The 21944-nt window shown below is 45.1% G+C and overlaps 1 protein-coding gene across 1 annotated transcript in view; it reads right to left on the bottom strand.

Annotated features, from left to right (window-relative positions):
• Positions 1-438: 438 nt before the first annotated feature.
• Positions 439-21944, bottom strand: part of MED10 (mediator complex subunit 10) — a 216322-nt gene continuing 194816 nt past the window's right edge. The window contains exons 2-5 of the mRNA XM_056862222.1: positions 5180-5307; positions 2158-2241; positions 1527-1629; positions 439-729 (exon numbers count right to left, since the gene is read on the bottom strand). Coding sequence (XP_056718200.1) covers positions 634-729; positions 1527-1629; positions 2158-2241; positions 5180-5301 — 405 coding nt within the window. The 5' untranslated portion in view covers positions 5302-5307 and the 3' untranslated portion in view covers positions 439-633. The remainder of the gene's footprint in view (positions 730-1526; positions 1630-2157; positions 2242-5179; positions 5308-21944) is intronic.

Here is a 21944-nt window from a genome sequence, read left to right on the forward strand (position 1 = left end):
GGAACCACACAAAAGGTGAAGAACTCTTTCAAGACCTTTACTATGCAAGTTAACCCAACAAGATTATGAATTAAACTCAGTTGATGTCCAAAGGCTGGAGACGGGACTGGTATAACATATAAAATTGAGAATGCTAAGAAGTTTCTCCTATACAGTGCATCAAACATTTTGGCTTGTTCTTTTATACAGAATCACAGAAACAATTTCTACCACTTCAGCAGGCCTTCAGTGTAGTGAAAAAACAGACCTTTTAATTTCCTAGACAGAGATAACAATGATGAACATTTCTTCTGCTTCTGTTTTTTGGGTTGCAGAATCCCAAGAACAGCAGACACACCACTGCTTTCCTCATCCCACAGGGATGGATATGCTGAATAATTTGAACAGCATATTACAAAAACAGCAGAGATGAAAGACAGTATGTGAAGCAAGCTTGCAAAACCAAGAGTCTTAAAGCCATTAGCCACCACGGGAATCAGCCTGCTTTCTGGCCAAGGAACAAAATGTTTAGCATAACATCGCCAAGCAGAAAAGTTTGATTTCTTCATTCTTCTGGGCAAGTCAATATTGTCACAATAGCCTATCTGTAGTTCCCAAAAAAGAAAGTGCGATAATGGAAAACGTAATTAACTCTCAAGGAGAAGGATCTTCACCTCGAATAGCTTTGTACTTGGCCATGTCCTCCGGGAACACTTTTGTCAGCTCTTGAATCAACAGGCTTTTGAATTTCTAGAAGGAAAAGAGGATTGCACATGTGAGAGCAGGGCCTTTTGTGACAGATGGTAATAAGAAACATGCCCAGTATTTGTGTATTTAGCTTCTATAAGGAAAACATAAACGCTGGTGGGATACATCTGGAAACAGTTAAAGGAGTTATCTGTACAGCAAGACCACATACTGAATGAAACCATTGGTTCTTCAAGGTCAGTACTGTCTACTCAGTGTATCTTAACATGCAAGGCCCCAGACTGCCAGTACAGTGATCAACATAACATTTTATTCTGATCTCACTGTTCTCTAAGGGGTACTCCAACACAATGGAAGAGGGATATTATCCGAGTATATTACTGACCAAAAGTCCCTCCCCCACAAGCATGACTTAAGAACTAGCACTTTAATGTTTGGAACGCTCAGATTAGAAAGCAATCATATCAGAGTTGTGTGCAATGCCAACACCATGCCAATGCTGTTGTGTGACATTCTGGCACATTGTGTCTACCACACCCCAATTATTTACCTACAGGATCAGCAAATCATGGGGTCAGCCATCAAGAGGCTTAGAAAGGTACATCACAACTGTTCACAGAACTGGGTCACGACAAACAAATTGCTACTGGTAAACTGCTAAGAATTCAAAGAGTTTTTTAGATTTTGTCTCAGAATTTGAGACGTCCTCTATAAACCAAGGACCTTCTTTATGCACAAATGGAACCATATAGAATCCCTTCATTCAGATATAAATATCACCTTTAATATGAAGCTATTGTTAACAACAGTATAGGTTTTATATAAAATCTGCATCTTACCTTCATGGTATCGATTTTACCTTTCACCTGCTCATTTTTAGCCAGAGCCCTTTCCAAACATTCTTTAGTATATAGTTGGGGGTTGCGGCCTTGATCTATGTACCTAGAGAAATGAAATCAAATTGTGTAAGCATGGTTATCCTTACAATTTGTCATAATACAGGTGAATGAGCTATCTATCCACATCACTTTCTGGAATATGAATATGGACACAAGGAAAGGTTTAGTCAAGCAAGATTAAGTACATGATGTAAGTATATGTATAAGCAGCTAGAAATTAGGATAACCTGCACAGTGTAACCACTCTGGGCCTACACAACAATATTGTTTTTCAGCAAAAATACACATAACTGGAAGTGAATATTTCACAGAGAAACAAAAAAATTAAAAAAATGATACTACTTCCAGAAGTATCTGGGACCAGGAGAACTAGGGAAAGGTGCTATAACTGAGAAGGGGTTGGCAGAAAGCTAGAGCCCAGTGTCAACCACCTTCACACAATACAAGTTACCTTTTGGGACTAGAAATATACAAGGTCTGCAATCATGCTTATATTTCCTGTTGTAAAAAGATGATGCTTCCCTGAATACTGCCAAACTAGTTATTGGCTAGAACTATGCTATGCACTTACTCAAAGACTTCCAGAGGCACACTGATATCATGAAGTTGCTGTCGACACTTGTCAATATCTTGCAAGCCAGTAACCATAAAATTCCTAGACAAAAACAGACTCTTTTTAGTACCACAGAAATGAATAATACAGTGGAGGGGAGTAGTGGAATGCTCTATAAAAGTCTCCCCAGAAACAGCAGCAGTCATTGAAACACAAACACAAGGTAAGCGATAGAGGAAAATAAATACAGGAAGTTCTCATCTCTTCCTTATCAGATGTCATATTTAGAAGACACTTTAAAAAGGATTGGACACATCTATGAAGGATGCATCAAACCACATTTCTTAGCCATGACAGCCAAGAACAGAAGTCCCACATTCAGAAGCAGCTATACCTCTCAGCGTCAAATGCTGGTTACAAACAGAGCAACGGCTGAATTGCTCGTGTCCCAGACATCCTGCTCAGCCTCTGCTCTAACAAAGGGAACATTTGGTCAGATTCAAAAGAGGAGATATTACAGAGGTTCTTGTAGGTTATCCGGGCTGTGTAACCGTGGTCTTGGTATTTTCTTTCCTGACGTTTCGCCAGCAGCTGTGGCAGGCATCTTCAGAGGAGTAACACTGAAGGACAGTGTCTCTCAGTGTCAAGTGTGTAGGAAGAGTAATATATAGTCAGAAGGGGGTTGGGTTTGAGCTGAGTCATTGTCCTGCAAAGTATTAAAGGTAATGTGCAAATCATTGTCCTGTAAGAATCAAGATAATGTGCTAATGAGGGTGTGGTATGTTAATGTGGAACCATTGTATCCTGAAGTGATCTGTTAACATGTGGAATCCAAGGCTAATCCGCATGGCTATTGTGGACTGTAGTCTTTGTTAGTCTGGAGGTTTTCAGGACAGGAAGCCAAGCCTTATTCATTCTTAAACTCTCTTCTGTTAAAGTTGTGCTGATGTTTATGAATTTCAATGGCTTCTCTGTGCAATCTGACAAAATAGTTAGTAGAATTGTCCAGTATTTCAGTGTCTTGGAATAAGACCCTGTGTCCTGTTTGGGTCAGTCCATGTTCAGATATTACAGACTTTCTTTTTCAAAACTACTACACATATGCCACTATGGAAGCAAAAGCAGATGCATAAAGCAGCGATGTAGGTTTTCTGGGGAAATTCAAATTAATACTTTAAGTATTGACCTAGTGTTAGCACAATTTAAATAACAGCAAAAGAAGGCCAATAAGCCATGTACAAACCTGGACCACGTACAAGCGCAGACATCTGGTCATGTTTCAAACCCCACATTTAGATCATATAACATGATTGATTAGCTAAAGCTGTCAGGGGAATACTGCTAAACAGACTATATTTACATATGTGGGGCAGAAAACCTTCCACAGAAAAATATAGCATTGGAAAAACTTTCATTTTAGAAAATTCTCCACCCCACATCATGGGGATAAGGTCTGATTCCCACAAGCAAGAGAATCAAGTTGCTCCAGACTGGACCACTGCAGCTCCCCCATTCATATTTTGAAATGTTTTCTATGCGGATAACTTTTTGTAAATAGGAAAACAGCAAAATATTGTCGAAGGCTTTCACGGTCAGAGTTCATTGGTTCTCGTAGGTTATCCGGGCTGTGTAACCGTGGTCTTGGTATTTTCTTTCCTGACGTTTCGCCAGCAGCTGTGGCCGGCATCTTCAGAGGAGTAACACTGAAGGACAGTGTCTCTCAGTGTCAAGTGTGTAGGAAGAGTAATATATAGTCAGAAAGGGGTTGGGTTTGAGCTGAATCATTGTCCTGCAAAAAGTAACAAAGGTAATGTGCTAACCATTGTCCTGTAAGTATCAAGATAATGTGGCAATGAGGGTGTGGGATGTTAATACAGAACCATTGTATCCTGAAGTGATCTGTTAATGTGTGAAATCCAAAGCTAATCTGCATGGCTATTGTTGACTGTAGTCTTTGTTAGTCTGGAGGTTTTCAAGATAGGAAGCCAAGCCTTATTCATTCTTAAACTCTCTTCTTTTCTGTTAAAGTTGTGCTGATGTTTATGAATTTCAATGGCTTCTCTGACTATATATTACTGTTCCTACACACTTGACACTGAGAGACACTGTCCTTCAGTGTTACTCCTCTGAAGGTGCTGGCCACAGCTGCTGGCGAAACGTCAGGAAAGAAAATACCAAGACCACGGTTACACAGCCCGGATAACCTACAAGAACCAAGGAAAACAGCAGTTTTTTGGGGTTTTTTTGTAAGGGGTTTATTTTATTTCAGAAAAAGCACTTAGAAAGAAAAAACACAAAGCTGGGATCTACTACCGGTAAGCCGCACAGCCCGTTCTGTCACCTTACACACCTGCAAACACCCGCTAGATTTAAGGTACAAGTCAAAGAGCAGGGGAACAGAACGATGTCGGTAGAAGTGGCACCCCTTGAGCATCACCATTTCAAGCGCTCCAGCTTGACCTAATGTCTAGAGCACTGGTTCCCAACCAGGGGTCCGTGGACCCCCAGGGGTCCGCGAGAACTAAATTAAGGTCCGCGAAACAAAGTTATAAACCTATAATAAATTAATATTTTCAATTAAAAGTTCTCTATTATAAAAATATCTATTCAAATATTATTCTAAGTTTAATGTTTAACTAACAGTTACGATTAAAGTTTATTTTCAAATTCTCGGGATTTTTATTTTGAACCTTGGGGTCCCTGCGCCGAACAAAAAAGTCCTAGCGGTCCCTGGTCAAAAAACGGTTGGGAACCACTGGTCTAGAGTCAGAGGAGCATCAAACCCCCCCTCCCCCCGCCTCAGGCCAACCACCTCCCCTCAGTTTAGCCTACCTCACAGGACTGCTGGGAAGGCAGATTCGACTGCAGCGCCCCCGCCCCCCACTGAGCTCCCCCTCCCCACTTCAGCCTCCTCACCCACCGCCCCCCAATCTGCCGGGATTTCTCGAAGCCAGACTCTAAGCCGCCCCCCCCCCTCCGGCCCAGGACGGCCGCGGTGCAGGAGGCGACCGGAGCCCAGGAGGGAGGAAGCGCCGCTCACAGTTTCTGGTTGAGGACCGCCTGGCTGCTGGGCTGGAAGTCGCTGACGATGATGCCCAGCTGCCGGATGTTCTCCACAAACTTCTCGAGGTGCTCCTCCAGGGAGTCGAACTTCTCCGCCATCGCCGCCCCCAGCCAGCCCCCGCGAGCCTCGTCGCTAAGGGCGTCGCCGCGGACACCGCTTCCGCTTCCGGGGTCAACCCCGCCCCTAGAGACGCAGCAATGCCATCACGTCCAACGACGCCTTTAGACCCCGCCCCTCCGTTCGTTTAAAAGGAAAGGGGGATCTCGCGCATGCGCAAATCCGTAGCTCCGTTTTGCGGGGGCTTCGCGGAGAGCGAGGGGCGAGGCTACATCTTTGCCCCGCCCTTTGCTGCTGCTATGCAGCATCTGATAGGCCGATAAGCTGGTTCCGCTCCTGAGAGTAAGTGAAGTGATTGGCTCTGGGGTGGATGCGCTGTTCCCAGGCTTTGTGTTAATTGCGTTAATTTTCCAATATGTTGTGTGATTATTGTTATTAAGGGCTGTGAACCGTTTTTGTAGTGGACGTTTAAAGAAATAATTTACATTTAAAAATAAAGTAATCACCTTAGGTAATCACCTAAGTATTTCTTTAATTCTTTTTAAGATTAAAGACGAAGGTGTGTTAATACAATTAAAACGATGAGAGCAGCACATAATATTCACGAAGCAATTATGCCTCGTGGGGAAGAGGAGAGTTCGTGTGGTGTTAATAGTAATAGGAATTTGTGTTAATAATCGTGACATCAACGATATGAGTGATGGTTTTAATTATGACCAGCATTTGCAAATAGACGCTTTTAGCCTCCAATAAAATATTAAACAACTTTGCATTACTTGATGCGTTGTGGGAGCACAACTCCTGGGGGAACTAACACCCCATGAACAAATAAAATACATATTCTCAGCTGATGCTGCCAGGAGGAACAATCTTTTTTACTCCTTTTATTGTTACTCTGGTTAACTCAGCCGTTAAAATACTGTCTGCATTCCATTCCGATTGGTTGCTTTTCTATGTTTTCCTCACACTGACCTGCTTTCTTTCATACATCGGTTTGTGGTGATTTATGTGTTCCCAAATGCAGTGATGGCACAACTGATGTGGACTATTGCAGCACGGTAATTATTGCATTTGTTGAAGTTCGTAGTGGAGTCAGTTGATTCCATCTGGCTGCTTGACAGGAACAGGGGATGCAGCAAGGCCCCTCCATCAGCCTGCCTGAGACTGGCTGCCCTTGGGCTCCTCCCACATGGCTTCCCTCAGCACCACTTTCTCCCAGAACTGCGTCCTGCAGGAGCCACTTCATCTCGTCATTATAGAGAAGTCATCTAAGAGCTTACACTTGGATTTCATTAGTTTCCTCTGCCGCTCTTACTCTCTTCTGTTCCTTTTTTGTGATGTGTCATAGCGTAGGCCCTTATTTTGAATCACAAACTGTCTTGACCACAATGGCAGAAAGGTCTTGTAGAAATATATCAAATGCAACCTTCTCCATCACTGAGAGCTAGTAGGTCCAGATTCTCTGTTTAGATGTAACAGCATAATATCTGTTACAGTATGGCACCGGGGTTACATTGAGACCTTGGGGGACAAAACCACCATGAAGTTCACTGGATGATAATAGGTCAGTCACTAAATTCCTGTCTAATCTATCTCAACGAGATTAGTTGGGGCAAAACAGAGATTAGTTGAGGAGAAACATGGATGGTATCCTGAGCTCCTTAGAAGGACAGGATAAAAATGTAGATAGAAATATATAAATGAGTAACAACAACACGTCAGCCATGCAGCTTGGTCCTGCTTGGTCCATCCTTGGTCCATCCTGAGCTCCTTAGAAGAACAGGATAAAAACGTAGATAGAAATATATAAATGGGTAACAACAACACGTCAGCCATGCAGCTTGGTCCATGCAGCTTGGTCACTTACTGGATAAGTAGGTTTCAACTCAGTGTGTGTACATGGAAGGCACTGGTGCTTTATAGGTGGAAGGAGTTACCCAATACATGGGACTAATCTCTGTTTTGCTCCAACTAATCTCTGTGAGGTAGGTTAGGCTGGAATATAGTGACTGACCTATTATCCAGTGAACTTCATGGTGGTTTTGTCCCCCAAGGTCCCAATGTAACCACTGTGCTCCTACAGTTCACTCTGAGCCCGCCAGTCTGTCCACTCCCGGACGGGCCACCGGACCAGGGCGAACGCACAGAAATCTAACAGATGGCAATCGTTTACAGCTCTGCCATTTACGATCGGGCACCCACCGCTCTGGCCGCCAGAAATCTCAGGACCGCGCCATTGTAGGAGGCGATCCTACCCCCCGCTTCTATCGATCACTCTCCCTCCACACTCTTCGCTCACACGCTGCCCCTTATTTTAGCCGGAATGATAGTTAATATGCTTGTTTAGTGAGTTCTTCTGTTATTTTAACTTTAAAATTGCTTTGACCGGGAGTTTAGAAAAGTTTTCAGCAGGCGGAAGTGGGGGAGGGAAGGAAAGTTTAGACGGAGGGCCGCCATATTCTCAGTCGACTCACCCCCAGCTGCTTCCTTCATCATCAAACACCACCGTGGCATTTTTGCTGGCAGTCGGACCCCCGTATAGATGCAGGGGGGCTTTACGGAGCGAATTCTCCTCTTTAGCTCGCTCCCCCCAAGCCTGGGGGGGGGCTTCCACGGAAGTGGTTGGGATCCCGCGACAGAAGCCGCGTCAGGCAGGCTGGATCCTCCGCCGGAAGTCATTACAAGGCTTTTAAACTTAACTCAATCTCTATCAAAAGGTATTACATCTAATATTTCTGTAACATAGGGTTGCCAGGCCCCCGCCCTGGTCCATTGCTGCTGATCAGTTGGCTGGTGGGGGAATCAGTTGGCAGTAGGGGGGCCTAGTCCTGCATTTCAGTCACGTCACCAGCAGCGAAAACAGCCCTAGGCTGGTGTTGCTGGCAACATGGCAGCATCACTTCCGGTGTGCACCAGAAGTGACATCATCACATTGCTGGCAATGTGGCGACACTCTGATATTTGGACAAAAACTCTACAGTAAATTGGCTTCTATCACAGAGGTCTTGCCCAAATTCCTGAGAATCACAATGACTTCTGGTGCATGCTGGAAGTAATGTCGCTGTGTCACTGGCCACATGGCTGACTAGAGTTGCCCACCTCCAGATGGTGGCTGGAGATCTCCCACTATTACAGCTGATCTCCAGGTGACAAAGATCAGTTTACCTGGAGAAAATGGCTGCTTTCAAAGGTGGACTCTATGACATTATACACCACAAAGGTCCCTCTCTTCCCCAAACCCCACCCTCCTCAGGCTCACCCCCCAAATCTCCAGGTATTTCCCAACCTGGAGCTGGCAACCCTATAGCTGAGTGGGGGTAGGCCTTCCCTGCTGCCAGTAAGACCCCCTGCTCTCCACCAGTTGCCAGGGGGACCTGGCAACACTGCTGTAACTGTTTTAATTAACTGTCAAAGATGAAAGAAAAATGTTATGCAATCAGATTTGACCAACATATGAGCCTGATATAAGCTCACTTCTACATGAAAACATGCATGATCAGCAAGAATCCTGCTACAATACTAGCATTCTAGCAGTACCACATCCTAAACATAGTTACACCCTTGTAAGTCCATTGAAGTCAATGGGGTTAAAGTAGCCAGCTCCGGGTTGGGAAATGCCTGGAGATTTGGGAGGTGGGGCCCGGTGAGGATGGGGTTTGGGGAGGGCAGGGACTTCAATGGGGTATAATGCCATAAAGGCCCCCTTCCAAATTGGCCATTTTCTCCCGCTATTACAACTGATATAACAGAGACCAGTTTGCCTAGAGAAAATGGCTGTGCAGGAAGGTAGACTCTATGGAATTATAACCCATTGAAGTCCCTCCCCTCCACAAACTCCACCCTCCTCAGGCTCCACCCCAAAATCTCCAGGTATTTCCCAACTTGGAGGTGACAATCCTAGGCGGGAAACAGGAGCCAGGGCAGGAAATTCCCCACCCCTGGTGGGGGCTTGGCAGCCCTCAGACATCACCTTTTGCAAACAGCTGCCTCCATTGGAACCCCCCAACATTTTGTGATCTGACCTAGCCTAGAGTTGCCAGCTCTGGGTTGGGAAATAACAGGAGATTTTCAAGATGGAGCCTGAGGAGGGAGGGGTTTGGAGAGGGGAAAGACTTCAATGGGTATAATGCCATAGAGTCCAATTTCCAAAGTGGCTATTTTCTCCAGGTGAACTGGTCTCTATTGGCTGGAGAGCAGTTGTAATCGCAGGAGATCTCCAGCTAGTACCTGGAGGTTGGCAACCCTACCTAGCCCCCATGTCAGCCATTTTCTGATTGGCCCTACTACAATGGGAGCCATTTTTATTGTAGCACCTATTGTTTTCAAAATTCTAAATGTGCCCACAGGTTTAACAAGCTTGAGGACACCTGCCCTAAACTGTTCTGATCCATTGTGACTTCCCGACGCAGGCTTTAGCAGCTCAGAGTCATGAGGATCTAATCACAAGACAGTTCTTTAAGGAAAGCTTAGTCTAGCTTTCTTTATGCAATGCTAAAGAGCAAATCAGCAGTTGTGATTAATTATGCCTTTTGCAACCCAAGAATGGCTGAGATTGCAATAACAGATTCAAGAACAGCTCTGGACAATAGAATGAGGTATAAATCTTACACTCCACAAAGTGCAGAGGCTTTCAGCCTGTGGTATCTATCAAATAAATATCAATATTCAGAAGTACTTTATTATCCTGAAGGGAAATCAATGCTTTATAATAATTGGAATCATTTGCAAATGCCAGGTGCTTATGGTTTCATAATGCTTTCTCCTCCCTTGCCCCCCTCCCCCCCATGAATAACTCAGGAGTTCTTTCTGGTACCTCTGATTGCCTTTGTGCTTCTGATGTGTCCTTATTACTTAAAAAAATTCTGTGTTTCTGCAGTCTTCAGTCAATAACAAGCAGGCTCTCCATTATCAGCTTTTTTCGCAATAAAGCTTTGCCAGGACATCATCTAAAATTATTAGACTAGGAAATGTTTTTCATATTACAGGGAGACCAATTTCTCCATCTCAAACTCTCTTATGATATCAAGGAAGCTGTTGCTTTCTTACCAGGTGACTTCCACTGTCTCTTCCAAAGTTTCTTGATGAAAGGCAGCATTGCTTGTGTAGGGACCTCTTTCTTTAGTAAGAACATCAGAACATAACAGGTGCTCTGCTGGATCAGGCTATTAGTTCAACTAGTTCATTATTAGTTCAATAAATAGGGCACAGAGGGCAAACCCCTTCCCTGAGATTGCCTCTGGTACTCAGAGGTTTACTGGCTCTGAGCAGGGAGGTTCCTTTTAATCATCATGGCTAGTAACCATTGATAGACCTATTCTACGTGAATCTGTCTAAGCCCCTTCTAAAGTCATCCATGCTTGTGGCCATCACTACCTCCACTGGCTGTAAATTCCACAGTTTAATCACTCATTGAGTAAAGAAGTACTTCCTTTTCTCCATCCTGAATCTATTGCTCATTAACTCTGTTGGGTGCCCCCGAGTTCTACCACTGCCCAAATTAGAGTTGGCATCTAGGGTTGCTAACCTCCAGGTGGTGGCTGGAGATCTCCTGGGATTACAGCTGTTCTCCAGGTAACAGAGATCAGTTCACCTGGAGAAAATAGCCTATTTGGAAGGTGGGTTCTATGGCATTATACCCCATTGAAGTCCCTCCCCTCCTTAAACCCCACTGTTCTCAGGCTCCACCCCCAAATCTCCCTATTGGCAACCCTAACCATTATAGTAGCCAACCTCCTGGTGGGGCTGGGTTTTTTCCTAGAATTACATCTCATCTCCAGACTACAGATACCAATTCCCTGAAAGAAATGGCAGCTTCAGAGGGCTGACTCTATTGTATCACCTCCCCTCAAGCCAGGGCCTCGATCCCCCCAGGGATATACCATGGTGTATCTGCATTGTCAAAGATGAGTCAACACTCAAGAGATGCCAAGGTTGCCCTTTTTATTGAGTAGCCCAGTTCCATTCTGAGCTCAACAGTCACCCTGCAACCTGGCTTATTTGTCCCTGACTACCTCCACCTACTCTCACCAAGGTTCTTCTGCTTGCTTCCCCTGCTGAGGTCCTTCACCTGGTCTAGGTAGCTATTAGCTCTGGCCACCTTATCTATCTTCTGGCAGAGGTCATGCTGGCAGTAGCTAGGCCACCCAGGCTTGGCTAGGGTTGCCAACCTCCAGGTGGTGGCTGGAGATCTCCTGCTAACACAACTAACCTCCAAGTGACAGAGTTCAGTTCCACTGGAGAAAATGGCCGCTTTGGCAAGTCGACTCTATAGCACTGAAGTCCCTCCCCTCCCCAAACCCCGCCCTCCTCAGGCTCCATGTTGGGAATTAGTCTGCAAGTTTTGTCTCTGTCAGGATTACAAAAAAATGGTTAAATGCTTATGTTATGTTTACATGGACTCAGGGGATGGAAAGTGTTGACTGGTCAGATCAAGAGCTTTTGGTCATGAGATGTTCAGGCGCATTCCAAGAAGCTGTAGTTAAACTGCCGTTTTTGTTAAGAGAAGACTTACTTCGCCTCAATTATTCTTCCTCGAGTTATGAGCCAAAGTAGGCAACAAGAATAGAAAATGTTAGCCATTTTATTTACTATGTTTCAAATCATATGGCCTGTTAGCCATGTGCCAGCAAGAGTTCAGAAAATGAGCTGTAATTAGGAGTTGTTATTTTATATCCCAAGTTTACCCTCCCTTTAATATAGTAAACTTCTATATTTTGTGAAGGAAGGCAATGTCTCTTGAGCAGATAATTAAACAGACGGTCTGTAAGCACTTAGAAAGAAATGCCGTGCTCACTGACAGTCAACATGGGTTTCTCAAAAACAGGTCATGCCAAACTAATCTCATATCTTTTTTTGATAGAGTGACAAGTATGGTAGATGAAAGGAATGCTGTAGATGTAGTGTACCTTGATTTCAGTAAAGCCTTTGATAAAGTCCCCCATGATCTTCTTGAAACAAAGCTAGTAAAATGTGGGCTGGACCCTGCTACTGTTAGGTGGATTGGTAATTGGTTGACCATCCGAACCCAAAGGGTGCTCATTAACGGCACAACTTCATCCTGGAGAGGAGTGACCAGTGGAGTGCCACAGGGGACTGTCCAGGGACTGGTGCTATTTAACATTTTTATAAATGACTTGGAGGATGGAATAGCCCTCAAGGCCTCTCCAGAGACCCCTCGCCGGTAAAAAACGAGCGAGCGAGCCGGCACAGAAGGCACCCTCGGAAGATTTCAAACCGGCTCCGAGTAGGGTGAGGGACCAGGGGGAAACTTTACTGCTGCCTGTTGTGTTGTGGAACCCCCGGGGAGGGGAACCAGTTGCTATTGTTGCTATCCTGGACTCCGGGTGCTCCCGGAGTGTTTGCGAAAGTAAGGATTTCATATCTTTTGTCCACAGCCTTTCCCATTTATTCAAAGGTATATTATGTCCCAATGTCTGTGCCCAAGTTACCATCGTAGGCTTAATTTGGTCTTGTTCTGTGTAGATCATCAACAACATTTTATACATCTTTGAAATTAAATGATCATCAGAGTCCAACAGTAAACGTTGTATGATTGATTTGTCTTTTATAAAGCCTATTTTCATATCCTGGGTAAATACTGATTTTATTTGATCATATTGAAACCAAGTCAAATAGTCTTTTAGTTCTTTGTATCCTTTCAGGGTAACTTTATCACCCTCCCATATTAATATATCTTGGTACTTGATAAACAATGAAGGTCTCACTAGTCGCAAAGTTAAAATTTCTTGTGTCGAGATTCAGTCACTCCCTGCACCTGTGTCGTCTCAGTCCCCAGTCCAGCTGCCCGCCGGCACAACACCGGAGGGGGTGGAAGGACTGATTGATTCCTTTAAGGTGACTCTTCTTCGCAGTTATCAAGCGGAACTTTCCTCGCAGGCCCTTCCAGCTACTCTAATTAAACGCGGGGAATTTTGGTACAAAGATTCTAAATTGTATGTTCTGTAAGTGTTGCGGGGGGAGGTTTTGGGTTTGGTTCATGGCGCCAGGACTGCAGGACATTTCGGATTTCTCAAGACATTGCATTTGCTACGGAGACAGTTTTGGTGGGCGGGCATGCGGTCAGATGTGGACACCTTCATCCGCAGCTGCCCCATATGTGCAGCAGCCAAACAATCTCAGGGCAAACCGCCGGGACTTTTGCAACTGTTAGAGACTCCCTCAAAACCATGGGAAGCGATTGCAATGGACTTCATGACGGACCTATCCCCTAGTAGGCGAAAGAGTTTTTTGGGTGATTACTGATCTGTTTTTGTAACAGGTGCATCTTGTACCCTGCGCAGGTATCCCTTCCGCCCTGAAATTGGCCTGCCTCTTTGTGTCACATGTCTTCCATCTCCATTCCTTTCCGCGCAAGATAGTGACGGACAGGGGTTCAAATTTCGTGGCCAAATTTTGGAAAGCTTTTCTCAAATTGGTCGGAGTAGAACAAGGACTGTCTAGTGCCTTCCATCCCCAAATGGATAGTCAAACTGAATGGATGAATGCGGTGTTGGAATGCTATTTACGCTGTTATGTTAATTACCATCAAGATGATTGGGTAGACCTGTTGCCTTTTGCTGAATATGCTTATAATAATGCGGTTCACCAATCCACAGCGTTCAGCCCTTTCCAGGTTGTCCATGGTAAAGAGTTTGGCCCCGCTGGTCATGTTGATGTTTCTGATGAGGAGGGGGGAGCTGATGTGGCCGGATGGGTGCCATGGCTGGTTAAAAATCTGGAGCGAGACAAACAAAAGTACAAGGCTCAGGCTGACAAACATTGCTCCCCCGGTAAGGAATGCAAGGTGGGGGATCTCATCTATCTGTCCACCAAGAACCTACCATCCACCCGCCCGTGCGATAAACTCAGTGCCAAGTACGTGGGTCCATTCCCCATTTCCCGGATTATTAATCCAGTGACTGTAGAACTCTCCTTGCCCAAGTCTCTACGGAGAATTCATCCTGTGTTCCATGTCAGTCTTTTAAAACCGTACATTCCTTCCCGAAAATGGCAACCTGAGCCACAACCTGAAGTGTCTGAAATGGTGTGTGTGTGTGGGAGGAACATTTTGAAGTAGCTAAAAAACTGGATTCTCGCATTCGCTACGGTACCCTTCAATACCTGGTCCGCTGTAAACATTTTAGTCCCGCCCAGGATGAATGGGTGCGTGCCTGGGTTGTCTCCTCCCCCCGCTTGGTACAAGAATTCCATGCCGCCTACCATCAAAAACCCACGCTGGGAGGGTGAAGGGGGGTCTTTAGGGGGGCAGAATGTCAGGAGCAGGCCATGAGGATGGTATGTGGTAGCGTTGTTGTGCTGCTTCCAGGTGCTGTTGCGCTATTCTGTCCAAGGCCAGTCTAAGCCCCATGTTTAGTCTTCATCGATTCCCATACTGTGGAAATCGCCGAGTGCTCCTTCCTGCCTGTTGGAGGGGGGGGTTGCCTGGGTAACCGGTTATCTCCTTTTGCTCTCCCATATATGCTATGTGCCTTGCCTTTGACCCTTACAAGTGTCCTTTTGAATATGGCTTCTGAAACCTGTCGATTCTAACCAATAAAACTGCTTTCATGGGTTTGCCGTCTGCTGAAATCTGTTTATGGGTTTGCCGCAGGGCTAGAGCTTAGAGGAGGGGCGGGACTTCAACCGGGTATAATACCATAGAGTCCAGTTTCCCAAGCGGCCATTTTTGCCAGGAGACCTGATCCCTATCGCCTGGAGATAAGTTGTAATAGTGGGAGATCTCCAGCCACCACCTGGAGGCTGGCAACACTATCCTAACTGATTCTGCCATGCCCTCACCAAACCCCCCACGGTGCCTCCTTCTACCCTGTTACAGTGCTGCTGTCATGTTTAGGGCAGTGCCCATGTTCCACCCTCTCCTTCAGGGCTGGGGTGCCCAGGGGTGTGACACCTTCCCACACTCCACCTCCCCAGGCTCCTCCCCCATACCTCCAGGAATATCCCAAGCAGGAGTTGACAGCCCTAACAACTGTAATTAGGGTTGCCAATAACCCAGTGATTCCTGGAGATCTCCCAGAATTACAACTGATCTCCAGATTACATAGATCAGTTCTCCTGGAGAAAATGGCTGCTTTAGAAGGTGAACTCTATGGCATTATGCTCCACTGAGATCCCTTCCCTCCCTAGGCTCCACCCCCAGATCTGCAGGAATTTTCTAACCCCATGTTGGCAACCCTAACAGTTGTGGCTCTGGCTCCAAAATTGTGCTCAAATGGCACACTGAGTATTAAGGTGGAAACCAAGTCTATTCCACACAGGGTCCCCAATCAGAATTAACACCCTGCCCACAATTAATTTAACATATCTCCTATCCATGAATGACGTGCCAGTATAGTACTCAAAGCTAATTGAAAGACTCATAAGAAAAGCCCTGCTGGATCAGACTAAGATCCATCAAGTCCAGCAGTCTGTTCACACACTCAGAATTTCTTACCTCTCTATGCAACAATACTGACACAGCAAGGAAGGGCAAGGTATGGGCTTTGCATAAGCCATGGAGAGAAAGAAAAAAAGAAAAAGACCGCACACAAGTCTCCCAGCAAATCCTTGTGCTTTGGAGAGGCAGCCATTCTGCTGGGTAAAATGGCAGTTTATGCTTTGGTAATTTATAGACGAGAGAGTTAAAATGACAGCAGGGATTTGAAGGAGGCACCGTTGATTCATGCGCTCCCATCTGTTTCCCAAGACTTCCCTATACTTTAATTAGTACATATCTGAGGCATATTAATGAGGCTGGCAAATGAAATTGCTCGAAACCCACACTGTGAAATACCATCGCCTTGCTGAACACCAATGTACTTGAGTAAGCACTATGCTCTCCTCATTAAGGATGCCCTTGAAAATCCGATCAGGCCAAGAGTAGTCCTGATTGCATACGGTTAGGCATTTTCCTCTCTGAAAATACATGACTGATTTGACAAGGCCTAGCTGGGAGAGACCCCCTCCTCAAGCCCCTAGACTAGCTCCTTGCCCTTCACCTGGCTCAAATGTCTTGCTCTCCAGGACCTTTGCCTGCGCTGTCACTCTGTCCTTGTTTCCTGTGACATCTCCCTCCACAATCCTAGCTCTTGCAGCTCCAGCATCCTTAGCCCATAATGCTTGCAAGTTTTCTTTGGTGGTTAGAGATGCCAGGCTCTAAGTGGGACCTGGAGATCCCCTGGAATTAAAGCTCATCTCCAAATGACAGAGGCCAGTTCCCCTGGAGAAAATGGATGCTTTGGAGGGTAGACTCTATGGCATTGTACCCCACTGAGGTTCCTGTCCTCCCTAGGCTCCACCCCCAAATCTCCAGGAGTTTCCCAACCTGGATCTGGCATCCGGTGGCCAGGGGGGACCTGGCAACCTTATCAGTGGTCCATTCCTTCTTTGTACTCAGAGCCCTTTTTCAGAATGTCTACCTGGAGCCATCATTTCCCTTTGACACCCCTCCACAAAATCCATCCTTTTTTGTAAAACCTTGGACTTCATCACTGGCCTCGCTCCTAATGGAAACAAGGAATTAATTACATTTGCAGACTTCACCCATGCGCCACTGATTTGTCCCCTCTTTCTGGTTTGTAACTCATCCCCCCGCACACACACACATCCTTGACCTCCCACTGTTGAGATATAGATTGTAATACCTCTTGGACGGACACAACTACATTTTACCTTGTTTGCTTGCTTAGACTCAGTAAAGCTGCCTGCTCATTGATAGGGCTATATAAATAGTAAGAGCAATAACTATGCAAGCAGCTGTAGGCTGAATCTAATGTCCGCTAGAATAATGCTCCACATATCTGTGAGGGAGCCTGTCTGGCAATCTACTTCTCTTGAACTACTTCACTGCTGTGGAAAGAAGAGGTATCACTGGAAAATGGAAAGGTGCAGGAAGATAATAAACTGCTTCTTTCTAGGGTTAGCTTTCAGGGACCCTTGTGTATGGTAGAAAGCAGGGATGTCCCACCAGATTGTTAAACAGAGGCCAAAATGTTAAATGTTTTAATGCAAAAAGTGAAATACTTCCCATGTCCCGCTGTCCATGCCCTTTGCCTTTGCAGTTCCACCACTCTTCACTCCCCAAAATTATTCCATTCATTCAAAATTATTCCATTCATTTCTTAAATTATTCCATTCATTATTATTATTATTATTATTTGCTAGTTAATGAAACTGACAATTATGTCTTGTTGAGATTTTGGGCATTTTGACCATGGCAAATGAGAGATAATTAATGTCCCTTGATAGCTGGGGATCTCTTTCCAGCTTTTAAAATGTAATACACAACAAGAGTTTGGGCAGGTGATACTCTCCAACTAGTGTGAGAGGGCAGAAGAACTGTTTGGAAGCAAGTTCTGCCATTTTGCATTAGAGAAGGATGGTTGAAAGTTTGTCGTTGGAGTCAGCTGGAAAGTGCAGGTTGGGAGTATACGTGAAGCTGCAACTGGCATCCTCTGAAAATCCTGTGCAGGTTTATTTGCTTTACTGCCTGATAAAGGAATGCATTTGTTTCCACTATACACCTGTTGTGTATGTTTAAATAAAAGACACATTACAAAGATAGCATAATGCTTCAGTGGCCACTCAAGAAACTAAATCTGAAACATTGCCTGTGGAAATCCCCACTTTGGGAGGATGCAACAGTGTGTTACAAGTACATATAAATATTTGTATGTCAATTGGCTGAACAGAAAATTGAACACAGTTGCAGAACAAAGAAGATGCATCTGTGACAAACACCATGGGAAGTAACAAACCAATAGCCTTCTCTATGGTGTGGATATTCACCACTGGGAACCAAGTCTCAGATGTTTCCCTTCAGTCTGATCCCTGGTTGACGTCAGTTCTTTCATCCCAAAAGACTAACTGAACCTTTTTTGCCTGGGTTTACAGTAAGCTCAAAGCCCTTCAGCATAATGTGAATCTTTTGTGTGTGCATGTGAAGGTTATTTCCTGTTATTTGAAAGTCAAATAATTAATTAATTAATCAAGACAGAGACAGAAATGCCACACTCAAAGGGGGAGATGTTTTTCTGACCAAACAGTACTGAGCTAGATGAAACAGTGATCTGCTTGGAATAAGGGAGCTTCATATGTTAGATTCACACACCCTGAAAACTCATTTCCTCTCCCTTCCTAACTCACCATGGGTCTGGAAAATGAGTTCCCTGATTAGTCAATTAAAATTTTTTAATTCTTCAAGCACAAGATTTTATTTTTAAGTGTGGCTGTTGTAGTACTAGAAAACTTGCTCCTCTTCTCCCTCACACCAGAACGATTGTTTTATTCTTCCACAGTGTGATTCTCCACCCTCTCCAGCTCCCATTTCTTGCCCTCCGCCATCATGCCAGGTGTCTTAAGGTTGCCAACCTCCATGTGGGGCATGGAGTACTCCCAGAATTACAACTGACTTCCAGACTACAGAGATCAGTTCCCTGGGAGGAAGGCACAGCTTCAGAGGGTGGACTCGGTGGCATCACATCCCTGCTGAGGCCCTTCCCCAAACTCCACCCTTCTGAGGGACTGCTCCCAGATCTCCAGGAATTTCCTGACTCAGAGTTGACAACTAGGGCTGCCAACCTCCAGGTACTAGCTGGACATCTCCCGCTATTACAACTGATCTCCAGCCAATAGAGATCTCCTGCTATTACAACTGACCTCTAGCCGATAGAGATCTGTTCACCTGGAGAAAATGGCCGCTTTGGCAATTGGGCTCTATGGCATAGAAGTCCCTCCCCTCTACAAACCCCGTCCTCCTCAGGCTCCGCCCCCAAAATCACGTATTTCCCAAGCCGGAACTGGCAATCCTAGGGGGTAGGGTTGCCAGATCCATGTTGGGAAACTCCTGGAGATTTGGGGGTGGAGCCTGGGGAGGGCAGGGACCTCAATGGGTTACAATGCCATATAGTGCATCAATTTTCTCCAGTGGACCTGATCTCTGTAGTCTGGAGATGAGCTGTAATTCAGCCTGGCACCCCTAGACTTCCCTTGCTGCCCTTGACTCCCTCCTAATGAGCCTTTGTTTCAGTGGCCAAGCTGAAATGAAGGAAAGGTTTTAAATAACAGGACAGCCAGGCCCATAACAATATGTTTGCTTGTGCATTTGTGTTGCCTTATACAAGATATTAGGGTTGCCAACTCTGGGTTCAGAAATACCTGGAGATGGTAGGGTGGAGGCTGGGAGAGTGGGGTTTAGGGAGGGGAGGGACCTTGGTAGGGTATAATGCCATGCAGTCCACATTTCAACGGCCATTTTCTCCAGGAGAAGTGGAACAAATGTTTTAAATAAATGAACAAGAGATTTATGCTGTCTGGAGATAAGCTGTAATTCTAGGAGATCCTAGCCCCCACCTGGAGGTTGGCAACCCTAGTCAAACTGAGTTTGGCTAACCGCCCTGTGCAATCCACAAATAACATCAAAGCACATGTAAAGCCTCTGAACAGGAATCCCCTTTGCCTTTGTTGCAGTATCTCTCCTCCGGGCAAGATTTATGGACATAGCTGTTCTGGATTGCCAAATTGAACCTCTGGCACTATGTTATGAAACATTTTATGGCATCTGATCTGGAGTGTTTATGGCCAGGCTCTACAGAAGGACCCTTTAGCATCTCTTGTGCGCAATTCTCCTGCAATCCTTCACATTTAATTTTGATCCTGTTAACCTTCCTTGCACATCTCCATTGGATTTTGTCCCCTTTCACCTGTCCCCATTCCCAAAATCACTCTTGAAATGCTAGAACCGGGTAGTGCATCAGAGGTGGGCAGTCTATGACAACCCCCACCGCAGGTAAAAAATAAAATTCACAAGACATGCACAGTTGAACATATGATTGGCCTTCTTGAGAAGAAAACCGCAATTAAGCACTCAAGCACCCACACAGAAAGCAGAGAACAAAATGCCAGAGCAAATTATTTGCTGTTGACACACAAAGCAGGGATTTTTTAAGAAATGGCAAAACTACTGGAGGAACCATGGAGACAGAAAAAAATTGTGGTCCTCAAGAACTACTTTGGTTAGCCCAGGAGGGGCAGAGCCAGTGAATTGTGGTTAGCAGCAGAGGGAGAGGCTGTGGCTGGGGAGATGGATAAGATTTCCTGGGCTTAGGTTTGCCAACACTGGGTTGGGAAATTCCTGGATTTTGGGGGGCAGGACCTGGGTTGGGATCTTAGCAGGTATAATGTCATAGAGCCTACTCTCCAATGCAGCAATTTTCTCCAGGGGAACTGATCTCTGTTGTCTGGAGAGCAGCTGTAATTCTGGGAGTTCACCAGACCCCACTTGTGTAAGATAAATGGATGCTATGAAAATGAAAAGTTAACTACTAAGGGTGTGAGTGTTAAATAAATATGAGTGGTATTTTTATTGGAGTCATATTGTTATTGCAGGCCTGTGTTATTCAAGTTGAAGACAGTAGAGTGGTTTCTGTGATGGTATCAAGATCTGTGCATACCGAGCAAGTCTGCTTTCCAAAATGTTCAATGGGAGTTTTAATTTTTCTCCTTGGTCCCTTTACTTATTTTCCCTCAGTAAAAATGAGATGCCAGAGGCTTTTTCGAGTTAATAACCAAGTAACAGAGTTATTAAACACTGTACAAAGGATGGACTTGGAGGGAAAACAGTAGGCAGGGAAGGCATACCGTAGTTTATAAGTTTAACAACAGAGAAGGCATAGATCTTAGATGGGTTAGTTGGTACAGAATTACAATTCTTAAATTAAGTTCCCGGATTCAGTTCACAGAACTTCCTATAGATGTTCATATGCAGACTCTGCTGCCTAGCTAACAGGGAACTACGGAGATTATGCAATCTCTCCCCCTCCCCCAGAGAACAAAGAAGTATGGAGATTGTCCCTCAAATTGTCCCTTCCAGTTCTCTCTATAGATCTACCCCACTTTTCTGTGGCAGTGATCCCTTAACAAAACCCCGTATCTGGAATATCTCCTCCCCAGAACCTATTCCCTTCCAGGGACCTGAGAAAGGGTCCCTTTCCTCCCAGCCTCTACCCGTCACTCCACAGGAGTGGTTTCACACCGGCTTAGGCAAATGTGAACCCTCCGGTTCCCAGAGTCAAACTCAGCTTCTGATCACGCAGGTTACCAAATACAGACCCCCTCCCTTTTTTCCAGAACAGAGAGGGTGAGCTCCTTAGCTCCACTTTCTCTGAGCTTCTCTCCAAGATTAACCCTTTGTTCGTCACAGATGGCCACTTGCAAGAGGAGAGCATTGGAAGACTCTAGTCCTTAGTGGATTAGAGAAGAAAGAATCAGTTGTTAACTGAATTCAAGGACATTATATGTTGCAGGTTTCTGTTCTCTTTTACACCTATTTTTGTTCTGTATTTTGGAAGTTTTGACTAAAAGAAATTTTATTCAAATTACACAGACTTGCAAGTTCTGTTCCTGATTTAGCCCTGTAAAACTCACATAGGAAGAAGTTATGATGACCCATAGCCTGGCATGTTGAAGCTATGGTTCCTTCTACAGTCTACATTTCTATTTGTGTAACACCATTTGCTGCTTATTTAATGCGTCATAGTTAATACTTGCATTTAAGATTCCTGCTTTGTTTCAGGTTTCTGCCACCCCAGTTCTATTACACTGCTTATTACAGTGGTGACTAACCTATGGCACGTGTGCCAGAGGGGGCACTCAGAGCCCTCTCTGTGGGCACGCGTGCCATCGCCCC

This window comes from Euleptes europaea, chromosome 17, assembly GCF_029931775.1.
Source record: "Euleptes europaea isolate rEulEur1 chromosome 17, rEulEur1.hap1, whole genome shotgun sequence".
NCBI classification, from domain to species: domain Eukaryota; kingdom Metazoa; phylum Chordata; class Lepidosauria; order Squamata; family Sphaerodactylidae; genus Euleptes; species Euleptes europaea.